We start from the raw sequence: 22,029 nt of genomic DNA on the forward strand, positions 1-22,029 counted from the left end.
AAAGTGCTCAGAATGTTGCTTGCAGTCATACTAAAAACAAATGTGATTTACAGATAGGGATGAGCTTTATTTCACTTTCTGTGCATGCTTTCAAGGTTGAAATGGAACAAGTAACTAAAAACAAATAAAGTGTATTTAAAGTCAGATATATGTTCAAGAAATGGCCCCCAAAAGCTCTCCAGAGATCTGCTGAGTATGGCATTTAAAGGGTCAAATGAAAAAAGTTTCCCATGGCAGACAAAATGCCAACTCCTAGTGGCAGCTCAAAGGTCCCCTCCAAAGAAGAGGACTCTGTCTAGACTGTGATAATGCCAACCAGGGATGAAACTGCCATATACTGCAGGGCCATGAAGATGAGGCAGAGTCATTGGAACGAGACCCGTGATTGCAAAGAGCCCCTGAAGGTTTGGGGTAGAACAGCCATCAAATGACACCTGAGCAAAGATCAAAGGGGAAAGAGGAGTTCTGGGCAGGTAAGTTCCTCACTACCCAACCCCATCCAGCCAACCCGACCCTCCAAGCTACTAGCCCCCCACACCGCTAAACTTGCCTATCCTCCTGTAACCTTGGTAGAACTCTGAAACACAGCTTGTTCCAATTCTAAGGAGACTTTAGAGGTGAGTGAACAGTCATGTTCCAGGACACTCCTCTCTCTAGTACTTCCACAGTGGGACAAAACCACAGACCCCTCCTCCAACTCCCTAGGCTTTTTTGGCCAGCCAGTAGGAGAGTTCCCTGAAGGTAGGCTCCCACATTACCCAACCCCATACACTGAACCCTGAAAACTACAAGCCTCACCCAAACCCAAAGTTGCCTATCCTCCTACAACCCTGGTGGAACTCTGAAACACAGCTTCCTACAATACTGAGGAAATTAAGGGAGATCCAAGAGAGCAATCCAGGAGAGAAGACCAAGAGAGCAGGCTTAGAGAGACCTCAGAGGCTTCTAGAGACACCGGCATTGACAGGTCAAGAGCACACTCACAAACCACTCTGATGGGTCCCCCGGAGCAGGATCAGGTTCCCTTTCTGGCCAGGAACCTCGCTAACAAAGGGCCTACCTTGCTGCAGGCAGGCTATTGAGGCAAAGCAATTCCCACCGGCCGTTGCTCTCGGCACCCCTCAGAGGCTTCTTGAGACACAGGCATTGACAGTACATAGCAGACCAAGAAAAACTCCCAAACACTCAGATAGCAACTGCAAGGATTGGACCAAGATGCAAAGACACTGCCAGCCTCATTTGAAGAAAGAGATGGGTAGGTGCCAGTGCAAGAACTCCTCTAACAACCTGAAAAGCAACATGGTAACACCAGAACTCAGTGATCATACAACGGGAAGACTTGATCATCCTAACCCAGAAGAAGCAGAAGAAAACAACTTTAAATGTAACTCTATGAAAATGACGGAGACCTTTAAAGAGGAAATGAAAAACTCCCTTAAAGAAATGGAGGAAAACACAAAAATTGGAAGAAATAGATAAATTCCTCAGAGAAACCCAAGAAGACCAAGAAAAAAACAATCAAACAAGTGAAGCAAACAGTTCAAGACTTGAAGATTAAAATAGAGGCAATAAAGAAAACACAAACTGAGGGGATTTTGGATATGGAAAATCTGGGTAAATGAATAGGAACTACAGAGACAAGTATAACCAACAGAATACAAAAGATAGAAGAAAGAATCTCAGGTGTTGAAGATACTGTAAAGAAAATAGACTCGTTGATCAAAGAAAACATTGAATCTAACAAATTTTTAACACAAAACATTCAGGAAATCTGGGACACCTTGAAAAGACCAAGCCTAAAAATAATAGCGTTAGAAGAAGGAAAAGAATTCTAGCTCAATGGCACAGAAAATATATTCAACAAAATCATAGAAGAAAACTTTTCAAACCTAAAGAAGAATATCCCAGTGAAGGTACAAGAAGCTTACAGAACACCAAATACACTGGATCAAAAAAAAAATCCCCTCTCCATATAATAATCAAAACCCAAAACATGCAGAATAAAGAAAGAATATTAAGAGCTGTAAAGGAAAAAGGTCAAGTAACATATAAAGGTAAACCTATCAAAATTACACCCAACTTGTCAATGGAAGCCATGAAAGCCAAACGTCCTGGGTCAATATGCTAAAGACACAATGAGACCATGGATGCAAGCCCAGACTACTATACCAGCAAAGATTTCAATCACCATTGATGGATAAAACAAGATATTCTATGACAAACCCAGATTTAAAGAATATGTATCCACAAAACCAGCACTACAAATAGTACCAGAAGGAAAATCTCAACCCAAGGAAAATAACTACACCCACAAAACACAAGCACCTGATAACCCCCCAGCATAACTGAAAGAAGGGAAACATACAAACACTACAACCAAAAAATATCAGGAATTAACAACCACTGGTCATTAATATTGCTTAATATCAATGGACTCAATTCACCCATAAAAAGACATAGTCTAAAAGAATGGATACAAAATCAGGACCCAGCCTTCTGCTGTATACAAGAAACACACCTCAACCTCAAAGACAGACACTACCTCATAGTAAAGGGTTGGGAAATGGTTTTCCAGTCAAATGAACTTAGAAACAAGTGGGTGTAACTATCCTAATATCTAACAAAAAATTGATTTCAAACTAAAATCAGTCAGAAGAGATGGAGAAGGACACTTTATACTCATAACAGGAACAATTCATCAAGATGTAGTCTCAATCCTGAACATCTATGCCACTAATACAAGAGCACCCACATATGTATAAGAAATATTGTTAAAACTTAAATTGTACACTAAGCCACATACATTAATAGTAGGAGACTTCAACACTCCACTCTTGCCACTGTACAGGTCAACCAGACAGAAACTTAACAGAAAAATGAGACAACTAACAGATGTCACGAATCAAATGGACTTAACAGATATCTATAGAACATTCCACCCAAACAGGAAAGAATATACCTTCTTCTCAGCACCTCATGGAATCTTCTCTAAAACTGACCACATTCTCGGTAACAGAGCAAACCTCCACAGATACAAAAAAAAATTGGAGTAACCTCCTGTGTCTTATTGGATCACTATAGATTAAAGTTAGAATTTACCAACAATACTACTCTCAGAAAGCCTACAAACTCATGGAAATTGAACAGTGAACTACTGAACCACACCTGGGAAGAAATAAGGAAAGAAATTAGAGACTTCATAGAATTAAACAAAATTGAAGGCACAACATAACCAAACCTATGGGACACTATGAAAGCAGTGCTAAGAGGAAAGTTTGTAGCACTAAGTGCCCACATAAAGAAGACGGAGAAAGCTCACACTGGAGACTTAACAGGACACTTGAAAGCTCTAGAACAAAAAGAAGCAGACTTACCCAGGAGGAGTAGAAGACAGGAAATAATCCAAATGAGGGCTGAAAGCATCAACATGGAGACAAAGAAGACAATACAAAGAATCAATGAAACAAAGAGCTGGTTCTTTGAGAAAATAAAAAAATATAGACAAACACTTATCCAAACTAATCAAAAGGCAGAGAGAGCACATCCAAATTAACAAAATCAGAAATGAAAAGGAGGACATAACAATAGACACTGAGGAAATTCAGAGGATAATTAGGTCATACTACAAAAACTTGTACTCCACACAACTGAAAACATAAAAGAAACGGAGAATTTCCTGCATAGATACCATATACCCAAATTAAATCAAGACCAGGTGAGCAATTTAAATAGACCTATAAACTGCAAGAAAATTAAAGCTGTGATCAAAAACCTCCCAACAACAACAACAAAAAGTCCAGGGCCAGATGATTTTAGCGCATATTCTACCAGAACTTCCAAGAAGAGCTAATAACTCTATACTCCTCAAAGTGTTCCACATATTAGAAACAAAAGAAACATTGCCAATCTCTTTTTATGATGCTACAGTTACCTTGATGCCAAAACCACACAAGGACTCAACCAAGAAAGAGAATTACAGACCAATCTCATTCTTAAACATGGATGCAAAAATACTCAATAAAGGCGATCCTGTGATGGTGCCGCAGGGGTCGCAGATATCAAACTTCTTCCATGACTGGATGAGTGGAAACTCAGAGATTTTTAGGTAAGAGCCGACAAGGGGTTGTTCTTGGGCTTCGTTCTTTGGAGCATACTCTGCATTCTTTGCACAAGTTTTCCTGCTATTAAAACCTGCACTGAAGTTTGAAAAATGAAGCAGTTGAAAAGGAAAAGCAATTTCAGTGTTCAGGAAACTCAGACCCTTTTGAAAGAATTTACCAAAAAAAAGGAAGTCATTTTTTCCAAGCAACTCAACACTGTAGATGAAGGCTAACAGAGGACAGGGACTGAGGTGAAGAGACAGTACCTTGACTGGTGTGCACTCATGAAAAGGAAGAGAAAGAAGGCCAACATGAAGCTGGTTGGTTCTGGGTTTCCTCTTCCCACATCTGATTTAGACAACTCTCTCTCTCTCTAAGAGATAGATGAAAAAATTGCATTCCAAAATTATGCAAATTTTGACTGGCAGAATGTGGCGGATTTCCGAGATGCAGGTAGATCCCTAACAGAAGTCAAAGTGGAAGAGGAAGAAAGGGACCCACAAAGCCCAGAGTTTGAGATTGAGGAAGAGGAAGAAATGTTGTCATCTGTCATACCAGATTCCAGGAGGGAAAGTGAGCTCCATGACTTCCCCCACATTGACGAGTTTTTCACCCTCAATTTCACACCGTCCAGTTCCGCTTATGATGAGCCTCATCTGCTCATGAATATAGAGAAACAGAAACTGGAGCTGGAAAAACACCGACTGGATATTGAGGCAGAAAGGCTGCAGGTGGAAATGGAGCGGCCCCAAATAGAGAAGGAGGGCCCACCTAGACCTGGAGCACGAGCCCCTGCAGCTGGGGAAGGAGCCGCTGCAGATCTAGAGAGAGAAGTGGAGGCTGCAGTTGGTTAGCACTGAGAAACCCGCCCTAGAGAACGACCTAGGCCAGGGGGAGAAGTCCATACTACAGCCACAGGACATAGAAGCGGAGAAGTTGAAACTCAGCGAGAGCGTCTGCAGCTGGAGAAAGATCGGCTGCAGTTTTTGAAGTTTGAGTCTGAGACACTGCAGATCGAAAAGGAGCACTTGCAGGTGGAGAAAGAGAGACTGCAAATTCAGAAAGAAGGGCATTTGCCTTGACTGTTCTTCGTCCTCTGCTTAGCAAAGGTTTATGAACTGTAGCTTTCTCACCAGTCGGTGTAAAAGTAATTGGTGAATTACCTACCCCATCGCCACCCCTGTCTAATGTTAGTGTTTTTGGTAGGAAAAAAGATAGTAACACATAGGTAGCCATGTGGTTCAATAGTATATTGTATAAACTCTGTGCCCACCATAAACAAATAGCAGAGGATCTGCTAGACTCTTTCACATTAGTAATAGTGCATAGAGTCCTGTCTTATTTGTGCACCCCAAGTTTGCAATAATGTCTACAGTGAAGGTTCCATCCAGTGAGTCTCAAGTGGAGTTTGGGCTCCCAGAAGACATTTGGAGTTGTGGGGAGATGTTTTTGGTGATCAAAGTAGATGGGTGTGGGCTGCTACTGACATCAGTACAGGCTACAGGCTCTATTAAATACCATGTAATGCCTGGCTCTCCTCTTCACAGAAAAGAATTTCCCAACCCAAAGTATCACTAGTACCAAGTTTGAGAAACCTATCCCTGGCCTAACTGTGTACCTATAGCTATCTTCTACAGCTTTGGAATATTAAAGCTTCAGATATTTATGTGTGTAGATGTTTAAGTGGCCAAAAGCATTTTAACTGTAAGACATTACTGTGTAGTTTATTGAATACAGGGAGTGGTGGAGATTGTAGGTACTTTATTTCCATGATGTTGTCTATCAGAAGACTGAGACTTAGAAGCAATCCTGGGACTCTCTGAGATTGTATAAAATGAATCACTTTGAAAGGCAGTCCCCCTGATGGAGGAAGGTCATTGGTTAAATAAGGAAACTGCCTTGGCCCTGATAGGACAGAAAATTAGGTGGGCAGAGTAAACTGAACAGAATGCTGGGAGGAAGAGGAAGTGAGCTCAGACTCGATAGCTCTCCTCTGTGGCAGACACGATGAAGCAAGCCGCGAGGTCAGACATGCTGAATCTTTCCCAGTAAGACTGGTGCTACACAGATTATTAGAGATGGGTTAAAGCAAGATATGACAGTTAGCCAGAATAGGCTAGATATAATGGGCCAGGCAGTGTTTATATGAATACAGTTTGTGTGTTGTTATTTTGGTGCATAAGCTAACCAGGTGGCTGGGAGCTGGGTAGCAGGAATGCAACCCGCAGCTCCCACAACAAGAATGAATACACAATTGGAAAGCTTTAGCTCCCTCAAGAATGAACACACAATTGGAAAGCTTTAGTTCACCTTCTTTAAATCTCTTGTTGTATTCTTGGGTATCTTTGAGAGATTTATTCATTTCCTCTACCTTTTTGTTTGTAATCTCTAATTGTTTATGGCAGTTTTTCACCTCCTGTTTAAGGTCCTCTATTATTTTCATATAATTCACTTTTGAGTCGATTTCTTCTAATTCTTCTGGAGTAGGGTGTACAATTCTTCTTATTTCGGGATCCCTGGATTCTGGTGATGTCATGTTGCCTTTCAGGTTGTTGGAGGAATTCTTGCATTGGTGCCTGCCCATCTCTTCCTTCAAATGGAGCTAGGAAAGGCCTGATGTCTTGGTCCAGTCTTTGCTGTGACTGACTTTCTGGGTGTATCTCTTCCGTGTAGAAGCAGGAACCGTTCCCATCCAGATGGGACTCCTCAGCACCGAAACATGGACGCCTGGTAGTCCAATGACCTGCGAACTTGGGGGGGGAGGGCGGGGTCGTGTAGAACACAGGAGATCCTGCAGCACAAGCTGAAGGTGTCCACGCTCCCTTGCGGGGGGGAGGGGGGGTTGGGGAGGAGTCCTTGAGGCCTACCCACTCACTGCTCTGGGTGGGTAGCCTTAGTGTAGGAGCAGGAAACTGTTCCTGAGCAAAGGACCTTGCAGACAGGGCAGGCTTGGGGGGGGGGGGGGCGAGTGTGTAAGAAAGACAGCCCTGCAGCAGGAGCTGGGGGAGGGGGTTTTGTGCTCTCTTCCGTGACAATCCGCCCCTAGATAGCACACACTCACCCGTCCAGACAAAACTCCTCAGCACCTAAACAGGGACGCCTGGTAGCACAATGAGACGGGACAAAAGAAAGAACGTGGCAGGCAGGGCAGGGTCCAGTAGAACACAGGAGACCCTGCAGCACAAGCTGAAGGTGCCCACCCTCCCTTGCCAGGGGACCTTGAGGCCTGCCCAGTAGGCAAGCACTCACCGCTCTGGGTGGGTAACCTTAGTGTAGGAGCGGAAAACTGTTCTTGAATAAAAGACCTAGCAGACAGCAGGGCAGGCTTGGGGGGAGGGGGGGCTGGGTCGTGTGTAATAATCAAACTGAGGGCTGAAATCAACAAAATAGAAACACAGAAAACAATCCAAAGAATCAATGGAACAAAAAGCTGGTTCTTGGAGAAAATCAACAAGATTGATAAACCCCTATCCAAACTAATCAAACGTCAGAGAGAGAATACACAAATTAACAAGATGAGAAACGAAAAGGGAGACATAACCACAGACACAGAGGAAATTCAGAGAATCATTAGATCTTACTACAAAAGCCTGTATGCCACAAAATTGGAAAATGTAAAAGAAATGGACACTTTTTTAGATAAGTGCCATATACCAAAGTTAAACCAGGACCAGGTGAACAATCTAAATAGACCTGTTAGTCGCGAAGAATTAGAAACTGTTATCAAAAACCTCCCTACCAAAAAAAGCCCAGGTCCAGACGGTTTCAATGCAGAATTCTACCAGAACTTCCAAGAAGACCTAATACCTATACTCCTTAAGGTATTTCACAATATAGAAACAGAAGAGTCATTGCCAAATTCCTTTTATGTAGCTACAGTTACCCAGATACCAAATCCACACAAAGACTCAACCAAGAAAGAGAATTACAGGCCAATCTCACTCATGAACATCGATGTGAATATCCTCAATAAAATACTGGCAAACCGAATCCAAGAACACATTAGAAAAATTATCCATTATGATCAAGTAGGCTTCATCCCAGGGATGCAGGGCTGGTTGAACATACAAAAATCTATCAATGTAATCCATCATATAAATAAACTGAAAGAAAAAAAAAGTATGATCATTTCATTAGATGCTGAAAAAGCATTAGACAAAATTCAACATCCCTTTATGATAAGGGTCTTGGAGAGATTAGGGATACAAGGGTCATACATAACTATAATAAAAGCTATTTATAGCAAGCCGACAGCTAACATCAAATTAAATGGAGAGAAACTCAAAGCCATCCCACTAAAATCAGGAACACTACAAGGCTGTCCACTCTCTCCATACCTCTTCAATACAGTGCTTGAAGTTCTAGCAATAGCAATAAGACAACATAAGGGGGTCAAAGGGATTCAAATTGAAAAGGAAAAAGTTAAACTTTCATTATTTGTAGATGATATGATAGTGTGCATAAGCGACCCCAAAAACTCCACCAAAGAACTCCTACAGCTGATGAACACCTTTAGTAATGTGGCAGGATACAAGATCAATTCCAAAAAATCAGTTTCCCTCCTATACACAAAGGATAAGGAAGTAGAGAGGGAAATCAGAGAAGCATCACTTTTATGATAGCCACAAAGAGCATAAAATATCTTGGAGTAACTCTAACCAAGGAAGTGAAGGATCTGTTTGACAAGAACTTTAAGTCTTTGTAGAAAGAAATTGAGGAGGATACCAGAAAATGGAAGGATCTCCCTTGCTCTTGGATTGGGAGGATCAACATAGTAAAAATGGCGATTCTACCAAGGGTAATCTATAGATTCAATGCAATCCCAATTAAAATCCCATCAAAATTCTTCACAGATCTTGAGAGGACATTAAACAACTTTATATGGAAAAACAAAAAACCAGGGATAGCCAAAACAATCTTATACAATAAAGGAACTTCTGGAGGCATTACCATCCCTGACTTCAAACTCTATTACAGAGCTTCAGTATTAAAAACAGCTTGGTATTGGCATAAAAACAGAGAAGTAGATCAATGGAATAGAGTAGAAGACCCGGATTTTAACCCACAAACCTATGAACACCTGATTTTTGATAAAGGAGCTAAAAGTATACAATGGAAGAAAGAAAGCATCTTCAACAAATGGTGCTGGCATAACTGGATGTCAACCTGTAGAAGAATGAAAATAGATCCCTATCTATCACCATGCACAAAACTCAAGTCCAAATGGATTAAAGACCTCAATATCAGGCTAAACACACTGAACCTGATAAAAGAGAAAGTGGGAAGTACTCTACAACATATGGGCACAGGAGATCACTTCCTATGTATATCCCCAGCAGCAAAGACATTAAGGACAACATTGAATAAATGGAACCTCCTGAAACTGAGAAGCTTCTGTAAAGCAAAGGACACTGTCACTAAGACAAAAAGGCAACCCACTGACTGGGAGAAGATCTTCACCAACCCCGCAACTGACAAAGGTCTGATGTCCAAAATATATAAAGAACTCAAGAAACTAGACTTTAAAATGCTAATTAACCCAATTGAGGGTTACTTTGATCCTTTCCAGGGACTGAGTCAAAACACCAGGAACTGAGTCAACACCTAAGGGTTATCTAGCCCCTATTCAATAACTGAGTTCTATTTGGAGAACATTCACAAGGACTCTGGGAGACGGAAAGTTCCAAAAGTGCGTGCATGTACAGTTGTTAGGTCCTTGGTTCCCAGGGGATGGGGGAGCACTACTGCTGAGAGGCCTCACAGTTGTCTTAAAGTTATAAAGAATGAAATAGATATTTTATTGGGAATATACACAGAGGTCCTGTACCCCACAATAGTGATATTTGCACCCCCATGAATACTGCTGCTCTATTCAATATACAAGGAGATGGAGCCAATCAAGATGTCCATCAACAGATGAATGCATAATGCCAGTCTAGTGCATATACCAAATGAAATATTATTCATATCTAGAGAAAAATAAAACCACAAAATTTAAGGAAAGTTGGTAGACCTCGAATGTATATAGTTAAATGAGATCACCCAATATCAGGGGGAAAACACATGTTCTTTCTTGTATGTGGATCCTAGCCTATGATGTATGCATGTACACAGTAATTAAATATGCAGAGGTACAGTACAACATTGAGGAAGGAGAACATGAAATTTTAAAGAGACAAAACACTCCCTGATGAGTTCACATACATGCTGTTCTCTAGTGGGTCCTCTGAATGCTCTCTCAACATGTGCACGGTTCAGATGTAAAACAGACCCTTAACAAGCAATATCCACATGTGACTCTATGCTGCCACCTTACTGGGAGGACCGTGTTTGAAGGCATGGTTTTCATCCTTTAAATGTCTCTGTAAACTGCAATTCAATTAAGTAGTACCAACTTAGGTACACTGTACTCTAAACAATATTTCTAACTATAAAAACTGAGGAGGGTAAAGGCTGTCCAAAGTATACTTAAATCATCATAACTGGAAATTTTTGAACTCCTGGTAATGCCAACTTACTGGCCCTGCGTCTCATACTAGCAAAACCAAAAATTACCAACACTGAGAAGCTGGCATGATTTGGTTTGCTTTGACTTTCATTTTATTTTATGCTCTAGTTCTAAAATGTGGTTTCATGAGTGGATGAATGTGCTTCTCTTTGAAACTTAAAAGTCATAACAAAGCTATTTTAGAGTGAGCAAAGGACTTGAATATTCCTGTCCCTGAATGAGATGTAAAAAAGCTAATAAACACACAGGAAAGGGGGTTCAACCATCAGCCTTCGGGCAACTGCAATTACAGGGGCAGTGAGGCTCACCTCAGCTGTCATAGTCTCCAGCAAAGGCAGCTGCACACTGGGACCTTCCCTGGGAAATGGTGCTCAGCTCCACTACAGCCTTTGGAGCTTGGCTACCATCCTTGTGACAGCACAGACAAGAGCTGCAGTTCTCCTCATGGACAGCAGGGGGCGCAAAGACACCACATAATCAACAGAAAAGCTGAAACTGAACATGTCTTGGAGCCTTGTCTCCATCCCAGTTCCAACAGACCTGGAGCTCCGTCACATAATTATTTCCTGTGTCTCTGAGAACCCAACTCTACAAGGAGACCCCATGTAGTCCCCTGCCCCTCAGAACACCCATGAGGAAAGATGGGAAGTTCACAGGGCAGTCATCAAGAGAACAAAGGCATCCCAGAAGGGTCAGGGAGGCATTGGCAGACCTGAATCACATTCAGACAACACAGGAAGCTGGGGGGAGGGGTGTCTCGCTGGGGACCTCCATAGGGAGCTGGAGCACACAGTCCTCTTTTTAGGACACAGGTCATCTCCTCCTGTACACCAGGATATGAACCCCAGAGATAACTTGAATCTCTGAATCAGCAGTGACCATCGATCTGGTTCCTTCCCAGTTGTCACTCAGACCTTTTCCAGCCCCTAGAGATAACTGCCACTCCCTCCCAGAGTAGCTCCCACTTTCTCAGAGCATTGAGATACAGAGCAGACTAGACTCTGGTGGATTTTTATGTCACAAGAAAATACACTCTTGGCTATAGGAAGCGCAGGGACAAGCCCCTGGGGTGAGCTGCTGTTCTCTCAGGGCACAGGACACTTCTCAACTTTGTGGCTCAAAGTATGTCTAGAACACTGAACCAGAAAGAAAGGAATAGAAGGATGGGAGGCAGCACTGACACACAGCAACCACCCCCAGCCCATGTGACTCCAGGAGGCGTCCTCCTCTGGGAGGAGGCTCAGGTCTGAGAATAAAAGCAGAGCAGACACAAGAGCAGCCACACTTGGCAGCAGCCTGAGAGGCAAACCTCCTGTCCAGAGGAAGAGCCTAGGCCACAGCAGAGACATGGAGCTCTCCTCAGCCCCTCTCCACAAAGGGCAGCTACCCTGGAGGGGACTCCTGCTGGCAGGTGAGGAGACAGTCCTCAGGGGTGTGGACAGCAGGGGAGCTCAGAGACTGGATGGGGTCTTCTGGGAGGGGGACTGTGCCTGAGAGGAGACATCTGGCTTCTGCTTGAAGCCTGAGAGCAACAGGAAGCTCGCAGTGAATGTGAATTGGTAAGTGGGGAGGAAAACTCAGGGGTTCCCCACTGCAAGTTTATCAGCACTGGCCTCTGTACCCTGAAGACTGACTCCCACAACTGTGTCAGGGTGACTCTCCAAGTAAAACTCAAACTGGGGCCAGTAAACAGGGTCATTTCATATATACGACCCCGAGGAATCCTTAAATAAACCCCAGGCGCTGGGACATTTATTTGCTCACAGGTGTCTGAACCTGTTCCAGGCAGTGGGGTTTAAACCAAAATCAAACCAGTTCTCCTCACAGAGTCCTGGGCAGGAAGACAGAGCAGCAAGGATATCTAGAAGGTGGGGTTGGGGTTGACAAGGACTTCAGAAGAAATAGAGCTGGAAAGGTCAGAAAATGAAGGCTGGAGTCTTTGGAGAAGGAGTTCAGAGAAGACATGCCTACACTCACCAAAGATTCTGATTGTGAACAGGGATCTGAGGGAGTGAGGGGTGAGCTGCACAGATGCCAGAGAAGACAGTTTAATTCAGTGGAAATATTCAGGGGTACTGAGGAATGGGAGTGATGTTGTTGAACTCCCGCAATACGACAATAAGACACACACACACACCAAGGCTGAGAGTTGAACACACCCAGGTCTCAATTTCTACCAAATGCAAAGAACTATTATTGATAGATTTTTCTCTCTTCCCTCTTAGCCTCACTTTTGATCTACTGGAGCTCTCCCACCACAGCCCAAGTCACTGTGGAAGCAGTTCCGCCCCATGCTGCTGAAGGGGCGAATGTTCTTCTACTTGTCCACAATCTGCCAGAGACACCCCTAGTCTTTTACTGGCACAAGGGAGAAAATCCGGATAACAGTAACGAAATTGCACGTTTTATAGCGTCAGCTAATGTAGATAAAGCAGGACCTGCATACAGTGGCAGAGAGACAATATACCCCAATGGATCCCTGCTCTTCCAGAACGTCACTCAGAAAGACACTGGAGCCTACACGTTGCAAATGCTAATGCAAAGCTTTGATACTACAAAAGTATCCGTGCAGTTCCATGTCCACCGTAAGTAATTCTCTGTAACCTCTGGGGCATGGGTGGACTTAATCCTACTTCACACATAGAATTGTCAGTGCTGGATGACTGTGTTATGGTCCCCACATTGTGGTTCAAACATTTAGTAAAGGACACGGAGTGGAGGAAACAGCGATAAATCAGGATCCCTCACTTGAATCCACACTCAGAGAGAGGGGGTGAGGTAACTCAGCCCAGGCATGTCAGACTCTGCCCAGGGTCTTAGATACTCATCATGAACATGGCCTTGAAAAAGATCCTTCAGGACTCAGGTAGGACCTGACTGAGAGAAATCCATGAGATTTTCACAGAGACATGAACACCAGATTTGTTTCTGACCTCCTTCCCAGACTGGACCAGGAATGCTGAGAAGCTTATAGACTGAGCTGTAATTTGACCTCCTATTGGAGCTGACAGGAGACAATGATTGATTGTAGGCTGGTAGCCTGCTGACCCTCAGCCTGTGAGAGTCATGTCTGAGGCAGGTCACCTGGGCATCTCCTCCTGAGACTCAGTGTGCTCAGAATAGGTGGATGGGTATGAAAGACAACTAGCCAGCTGTCCTGATGGTCTTCTGAGACCTCGCAGGAAGGTGGAGAGCCCTAAAGAGATGGGAGAAAAGTGTACAAATGGCAGCTCCCTGCCTCTGGGGGTCCAGCCCTGGAATTATTTCCTGCAGGCAAATAGTAAGAGACACTGCTTGGTGGAAGGTCAGGCCATTGCTCACCTTTCAGGTTAACTTGTAGGCAACAATCATTGTTCTATTCTAGGGAAACTGAGACAGGAAACACAGTCACTGAGTCAGAGTCACACAGGCCATGGGTGGCCCAAGCTATCTGTCCAGAGCCACATCTCCTGCCTCCCCACCATGGAGACTCTATTAGGTGCCCGGGAGTCTTATAGATCATTTCCTATACTTGGGCTTCTTGTAGGGATTCCTGATTCATGTCAATCAACATCAAACTCCTGACAAGAATGGCCCAGCTGAAGCCCAGCCTGACCTGAGTGCCAGCCAGATCCTGATCTGTGTGGGGTCTCTGACGGGCTGTCAGGTTCTCAGGGAACTCAATGGGAAGACCAATCATGACCTATCTGTAGGAGAGCCCTGAGCAGCAAAGGCTTGGAGGGCACTTGTCCTCACTGAGCATTGGAGGTCAGGGCAGCCGGAGGGACTCACACATTGTGTCCCAAAACATGCAATGCATCAGGGAGGACCAGGAGATAACATGAGGTCTCTGATTCCAAGTCTCGAGTCTGTCCATCACCACACACTGCAGCTCAATTCCCTCCTGGGAAAGCGCTTGCTTCTCCCATACACAGCACAGAGGACCCATTGTCTCTGAGAGCTCAGCTACTCCATCTGCCTGTAATTTGTTTACTGCCTGATTCTTTGAGAATGGGGGTTTTGAAGGGGAGATAGGAGACAATCTCTGTTGAAAGAGGCCCTTGCAAGAATCAGAAGTACCACACAGGGCAACCTTCTCTCTGTTGTCTGCACACACAGCACTGCTACCCAAGCCCAGCATCACAAGCAACAATTCCAATCCCATGGAGGGTCAGGACTCAGTAGCATTAATGTGTGAGCCTGAGACAGAGACTACAAGCTACCTGTGGAGGAGAAATGGCCAAAGCCTCTCAGAAGGTGACAGGCTGAAGCTGTCTGAGGACAACAGGACTCTCACTTTACTCAGTGTTGTGAGGAATGACACAGGAGATTATGAGTGTGAAACCCGGAACCCAGTGAGCACCTCCCGAAGTGACCCATTCACTCTGAACATTACCTGTGAGTATTGTCTGCTTCATCCTTTTTACAGCTGCCTAAGTACAGACAGTTTGAGCTAGGACACTCGGTCCCCTTGGGTTGGTGACACAGACCCATCACACAGATCCCTAGGCTGACCAGGGCTTCCTGTCCCAGCACAAGTACATGCAGCCAGGCCCAGCACTGAGCTGGAATGGACTTGAGGGACATCTCCTACCTAGAGAGACTCAGGGTGATGGAGACAGGGGCAGCTCAGTCTCAGGCTCAGTGCACACGTGAGTGTGCAGTAGGGATGTTTGTGTGCTGTGCTCGAGATGGATCAGGGCTTTTGCCTGCTGCATGAATACTCTTCTACTAATCTGCACCCCAGCTCTGGGTGGGGGCTGCTCAGCTGAGGTTATAATAAAAGTCAGAGAGATACTATGGCCTTCTGTTGACCAGGATTGCCTTCCCTCTGCTGATATCACATGTGCCTTTGTTCTGTTTGCTCCAGATGGTCCAGATGTCCCGATCATATCCCCCTCAGATACTCATTTTCATTTAAGGTCAAACCTCAGCCTCTTCTGTCAAGCAGCCTCTAACCCACCTGCACTGTACTCTTGGTTTGTCAATGGAGAGCTCCTGTCATCCTCTCAAGAGCTCCTTATCCCCAACATCACTACTAAAAATAGTGGATCCTATACCTGCTCCGTCTCTAACTCTGTCACTGGCCTCAGTAGGACCACAGTCAAGAACATTACAGTCCTTGGTAAGTGGATCTCTGAAATATCAGCGACAGGTTTGGAGTGGAGTCTTTGGCTTTCTGGGAAGACACAGAAGAATTTAATTTCCAGTCCATGTCTATGGGAAAAATCAAACCTCCATTCTCTCCGGAGCACCCTGCTCCAATACTAGGTCTGATCTGCTGCTGCTCTGACTTCTTCTGGCTGATAGGGATGGAGCTTGGAATGTGAGGAGGAGCTTCTCCCAGCCTTGGAAACCTCAGGTTGTGGGAGCGACTTTCTAGGGGAGGGAGAGCCTTAAGGTCAAGATTTCTTTCTGTCACTAACACTTCCTGTCCCATCCAGTTTCTTCTTATGACCTCCATGACTTAGAGGAACACCCAGGGCTTTACTGTGCTCACATTCTTTTCCCCCAAATGTGAGGAGAAAACTCCCTCCCCACAGATGGGGACCAGCAGTTCAGAGCTCTGCTCCCAGCTCTGCTCCTGTCTCAGGGATGACTGGCTGAGCTCTGACTCCATGGGAGGGGACAAGAGGGTAGAGAAGACACCTGGGACCCTGGTTCTGACTCAGGGTAAACCATGTCACTGATGATTTGATGATGCTCTCTCTCCCTTACTCTTCTCAAGAATTAAAAGACAAATGTTGAGCTGGGCAGTAGTGGCGCACGCCTTTAATCCCAACCCTTGGGAGGCAGAGGCAGGAGGATCTCTGTGAGTTTAATGCCAGCCTAATCTACAAGAGCTATTTCCTGGACATCTAGAACACAGAGAAACCCTGTCTAGGAAAACAAAAACAAAAGTCCACTGAGTGTGGTGGTAAACACCCTTAATGCCAGTACTAAGGAGGGAGAGGCAGGTAAACAATGTGAGTTCAAGGCCAACCTGGTCTACCCAGCTAATTCCAGGTCAGTCAAACCTACAAGTGAGACCCTCCCTCAACAAAAACAAAAAGAAAAAAGAAAGAAAAGAAAAAAATTAAAAAACAAAGTAATATAAAATGTCATTGATGTACATAGAGCCCTTGAGGTCAGGAACAGGAAAGTGGAAAGGTGGCCTTCAGGTTAGTTGGCTCTGAACTGCGTCTGGCCACCAGCACAGGAGACGACCGCTGAGAACAGTGAAGTGCACTTGCTTGGAGAACAGAGACTCCTCTGTCGAGTCTCCATGCAGAAGAGAGCACAAAGAAAATGCCAGAGATATCTTTGGTGAGATCCAAGGATGGCAGACCCTAGTTCTAGCATTTGGGAGGCTGATGCAGCTGAATCTCTTTCAGTTTAAGGCCAGCCTGGTATACATAGCAAGTTCCAGGCTAGCCAGGACTGTAGAGTGAGACCCTGTCTCAAAAAGAAAAATCAGTATTGAGGATTAGATAGTGGCAGGCTGTGGTCAACTCTGTAGCCATTCATGTCTTCTCTGTGGTATTTAATCCATCTCCATGCACCAAAAAATAACATTCTCTTCAAACAGAAGTTCTTTTTATTCATTTATTTATTTTGGTATTTTGAGACAGGGTTTCTCTGTGTAACTTTGGTGCCTGCCAAGAATTCTCTCTGTAGACCAGGCTGGTTTTGAACTCACAGAGATCCACCTACCTCTGCCTCCTGAGTGCTGGGATTCAAGGTGTGCACCACCACCGTTCTCCTCAAATAGAAATTCCTTAATTTGGGATTTTTCCTGACCCCGACGTATAGGCTTCAACACTTTTAAGATTAGCTGGGCCATCTGAACCCCATGACACATTATTTAATGAAAAAGAAACAGAAGGCTATTTTATAATGGAGGGATCTGACTGTTCACACTCACAGAAAGTGTGAGCAAGAATTTGCACAAAAATCTATGGGAAAAACATTGTCCCACTATGAGATTTGTGGACATGTGGGCTAAAGGTTCTCTTAGTATGGATCTTGCATGCATACCCTGAGTCAAGGGTCACTGTGGGTGATCTGGGTAGGAGGAAGATTTAGTTCTCTCTTTACAGATTGTTTCTTGAATCCAAACATGCAATCTTCCAGAGGGCCATGTCATTCTGTGGGCCCTGTGAGCTGGCTGAGATCTCTGAGGATAAAGGATTCTCAACGGTCCCCTCCACTGTTTATCCACAGAGCCAGTGACTACACCCTCCATCCAAGTCAGCAACACCACAGTCAAAGAACTGGACTCTGTGTCCCTGACCTGCTCCTCAAATAACACTGGGATCTCCATCCATTGGCTCTTCAATGGCCAGAGTCTGGAGCTCACAGATAGAATGAAGCTGTCCCTGGACAACAGCACCCTCAGCATAGACCCTGTCAGGAGGGAGGATGCTGGGTTGTATCAGTGTGAGGTCTCCAATCCAGTCAGTTCTGAGAGGAGTGACCCCATCCAGCTGGCCATATTAGGTGAGTAACCTCCCCTCCCTTCTTACCCCACAGTGTTGGGGGTGGGGCAATTTCTTTATGAGCAGTGTGCAAAATGGGTAAAAGTCACAGGAGAAAAACATGGCTCAAGATTCAAATACAGTCAGCTTAGTGATGAATGCATGTTAATCTTGTTACAAACACCACACAAGCTGAGCACGGTGCTGCCTGCCTTAAACCCCAGCCAGCACACTTGAGGCAGAGACAGTTGGACGTCTATGAGTTTCAAACCTCCCTGGTCTTTGTAGTGAGTTCCAGGTAAACCAGGGCTGCAGAGTGAGACCCTGTCTCAAAAAATACGTATCAGTATGGAAGATTAGAGCAGAAGGCTGTGGTCAACACTGTGGCCATTCATGTCTTCTCCGTATTATTTAATCCATCTCTATGCAGTAGGAAATAAATTTCCTCTCAAACAGAATTTATTCATTCATTCATTCATTCATTTATTTATTTATTTTGGTTTTTCAAGACAGGGTTTCTCTGTGTACCTTTGGTGCCTGCCAAGAACTCTATCTGTAGACCAGGCTGGTCTTGAACTCATAGTACTTCACCTGCCTCTGCCACCTGAGTGCTGGGGTTAAAGGCATGAGCCACCATTGCCTGGTGTAAATAGAAATTCCTTAGTTTGGGATTTCTCATGGCCCCAATGTGTAGGCTTCAATACCTTTAAGATTAGCTGGGCCATCTGAACCCCATGACACATTATTTAATGAAAAAGAAACAGAAGGCTATTTTATAATGGAGGAACCTGACTGTTCACACTCACAGAAAGTCGGAGCAAGAATTTGCACAAAAATCAATGGGGAAAACATTCTGCCAACCATGAGATTTGTGGTCATGTGGGCTGAAGGGACTCCTAGTGTGGAACATACACACATACCCTGAGTCGAGGGTCAATGTGGCTGGTCTGGGTAGGAGGAAGATTCAGCTCTCTTTACAGGTTGTATCTTGAACCCAAACATGCAATCTTCCAGGGCGCCATGTCATTCTGTGGGCCCTGTGAGCTGACTGAGATCTGAGGATGAAGGACTCTCAGCTGTCTTCTCCACTGTTTATCCACAGTGCTAGTAACTACACCCTCCATTCAAGTCAGCAACACCACAGTCAAAGAACTGGACTCTGTGTCCCTGACCTGCTCTTCAAACGAGACTGGGATCTCCATCCATTGGCTCTTCAATGGCCAGAGTCTGGAGCTCACAGACAGAATGAAGCTGTCCCTGAACAACAGCACCCTCAGCATAGACCCTGTCAGGAGGGAGGATTCCGGGAAGTATCAGTGTGAGGTCTCCAATCCAGTCAGTTCTGAGAGGAGTGACCCCATCCAGCTGGCCATATTAGGTGAGTGACCTCCCCTCCCTTCTTACCCCATAGTGTTGTGGGGGGGGGGCAAATTCTTTATAAGCAGTGTGTAAAATGGGTAAAAGTTACCAGGAGAAAAACATGAAAATACCATCAGCTTAGTCATGGATATATGTATATCTCTTGATAAACACCACACAAGCTGAGCACAGTGTTGCATGACTTGAATCCCAGCCAGCACACCAGAGGCAGAGACAGGTGGATGTCTATGAGTCCCAACCTCCCTATTCATTGTAGTGAGTTTCAGGTTAGCCAGAATAGTGAGAATCTGTCTCCAAAAAAAAAATCAGTATTGAGGATTAGAGAGGAAAGCTGTGGTCAATACTGTGGCCATTCACATCTTCTCTGTGGCATTTAATTCATCTCTATGCAGCAGGAAATATGTTTCTCTTGAAAGAGAAATTCTTTTTATGTATCTATTTGGTTTTTAGAGACAGGATTTCTCTGTGTAACTTTGGTGCCTGCCAAGAACTCTCTCTGTAGAACAGGCTGGCCTTGAACTCACAGAGATCCACCTACCTCTGCCTCCTGAGTCCTGGGATTAAAGGTGTGTAGTTTTAGAAATTCCTTAGTTTGTGATTTTTACCAGACCTGAAGTGTAGGCTTCAATACCTTTAAGATTAGCTGGGCCATCTGAACCCCATGACACATTATTTAACAGAAGGCTGTTTTATAATGGAGGAACCTGACTGTTCACACTCACAGAAAGTGTGAGCAAGAATTTGCACAAAAATCAATGGGAAAAGCATTCTCCCTTCATGAGATTTGTGGACATGTGGACTGAAGGGTCTCTTAGTGTGGATCCTACACACATACCCTGAGTCAAGGGTCAATGTGGGGGTCTGGGTAGGCAGAAGATCCAGCTCTCTCTTTACAGGTTGTATCTTGAATCCAAACATGTGATCCATGTCATTCTGTGTGCCCTGTGAGCTGGCTGAGATCTCTGAGGATGAAGGATTCTCAACTGTCCCCTCCACTATTTATCCATAGAGCCAGTGACTAAACCCTCCATCCAAATCAGAAACACCACAGTCAAAGAACTGGACTCTGTGTCCCTGAACTGCTCCTCAAATGACACTGGGATCTCCATCCATTGGCTCTTCAATGGCCAGAGTCTGGAGCTCACAGACAGAATGAAGCTGTCCCTGAACAACAGCAACCTCAGCATAGACCCTGTCAGGAGGGAGGATTCCGGGGAGTATCAGTGTGAGGTCTCCAATCCAGTCAGTTCTGAGAGGAGTGACCCCATCCAGCTGACCATAATTGGTGAGTGACTTCCCCTCCCTTCTTTTTCTATAGTGTTGGGAGTTGGGAGTTCTTTATCAGCAGTGTGCAAAATGTGTAAAAGACATGAGGAGAAAAACATGATTAAAGATACAAATACAGTCAGTTTAGTGATGGATGCATGTTAATCTCATGATAAACACCACACAAGCTGAAAAAGGTGCTGCACACCTTGAACACCAGCCAGTACACAGAGGCAAAAACAGGAGGATGTGTATGATCCCAACCAAGCCCTCTTCATTGTAGTGAGCTCCAGGTTAGTCAGGGCTGCATAATGAGGTACTGTTGAGAGAGAGAGAGAGAGAGAGAGAGAGAGAGAGAGAGAGAGAGAGAGAGACAGAGGAGCAGGAGGAACAGGAGCACAAGGCCTGCACAGGTTACATTGTGAGACCCTGTCAATGATAACAACAACAATATTTGATCAATTATATATTTGATCAATGTGTTGATCAATAATTGATCAATACAGCAATAGAAATGCAAAGTGATTAAGAGTTTGGGGTCTGAATCTAGCACACAGTGAACCCTCAGAATGTAGTAAAATATTCATGTTACTCTACAACCCTCCCATTTATTCAAATCTTCTTTTGATTATTTCTTACTCTTAAATATGAACACTGTAGACAGACACTGGTCTTATTGTGTTAAGTAAGGGATAAGGACAGGAAGAAACAATACTTTTCTCACTGTAGACATATTTTTTTCCAAGTAGCTTACTTCCAAGGTTTGTCTGATCCATAAATGTAAAATCCACAGATAGCAAGGACCTGAATTGATTCGTGATACATTTGCATATTCATTCATTTTGTGTGCGTGACCCACGCCCATGTGTGGAGGTCAGATGGTGATTTGTGGGAGCCAATTCTCCAGGGACTGAGAACTGAACTAAGGTGGCTGAACCTGTCCTTTATCTGCTAAGGCATTTCACTGGCCCAAATTTGTTTGTACATTTACTTATGTGTGACATTTGGAGTAGATACTCGGGCAGGGGGGAGTATGGCAGGCTCTCCCACCAGATGGCCCATCTTGTTGGCCCATATACTCAGTTTCTGATCCTCATGCTGAGATTTACACCATGACCTCCTTGCACAAGACTTTTTCCGTTAACTTTTTTTGGTGGTGTATAATATATATGTGTGTGTGTGTATATACATATATATGTGTTTGTGTCTGTATATATACATATATATGCATATACATGTTTATATATATATATATGTGCACACACATATATGGATTGGAGATTTGACTCAACAGTTAAGAGCACTAGCTGCCCTTTCAAAAGAAGGGTTCAATTCCCAG

At 44.3% G+C, this 22,029-nt stretch overlaps 1 protein-coding gene and 1 pseudogene across 9 annotated transcripts in view; both read left to right on the plus strand.

Annotated features, from left to right (window-relative positions):
- Positions 1-4,210: 4,210 nt before the first annotated feature.
- On the plus strand, positions 4,211-5,182 carry LOC142841495 (myb/SANT-like DNA-binding domain-containing protein 4 pseudogene; annotated as a pseudogene).
- Positions 5,183-11,873: 6,691 nt separating this feature from the next.
- The window catches only part of LOC142858703 (cell adhesion molecule CEACAM1-like), a 238,812-nt gene continuing 228,656 nt past the window's right edge, over positions 11,874-22,029 (plus strand). For 6 of the 9 annotated variants that reach the window (XM_075988312.1, XM_075988354.1, XM_075988329.1 and 3 more), the window contains exons 1-7: positions 11,874-12,019; positions 12,834-13,193; positions 14,707-14,985; positions 15,458-15,712; positions 17,791-18,066; positions 19,147-19,422; positions 20,434-20,709. In XM_075988312.1, the coding sequence (XP_075844427.1) occupies positions 11,956-12,019; positions 12,834-13,193; positions 14,707-14,985; positions 15,458-15,712; positions 17,791-18,066; positions 19,147-19,422; positions 20,434-20,709 (1,786 nt within the window). In that variant the 5' untranslated portion in view covers positions 11,874-11,955. The remainder of the gene's footprint in view (positions 12,020-12,833; positions 13,194-14,706; positions 14,986-15,457; positions 15,713-17,790; positions 18,067-19,146; positions 19,423-20,433; positions 20,710-22,029) is intronic. The other 3 variants (XM_075988364.1, XM_075988373.1, XM_075988383.1) reach the window with 1 other exon arrangement.

The sequence above is a fragment of the Microtus pennsylvanicus genome, chromosome 1 (genome assembly GCF_037038515.1).
Source record: "Microtus pennsylvanicus isolate mMicPen1 chromosome 1, mMicPen1.hap1, whole genome shotgun sequence".
Classification (NCBI taxonomy): domain Eukaryota; kingdom Metazoa; phylum Chordata; class Mammalia; order Rodentia; family Cricetidae; genus Microtus; species Microtus pennsylvanicus.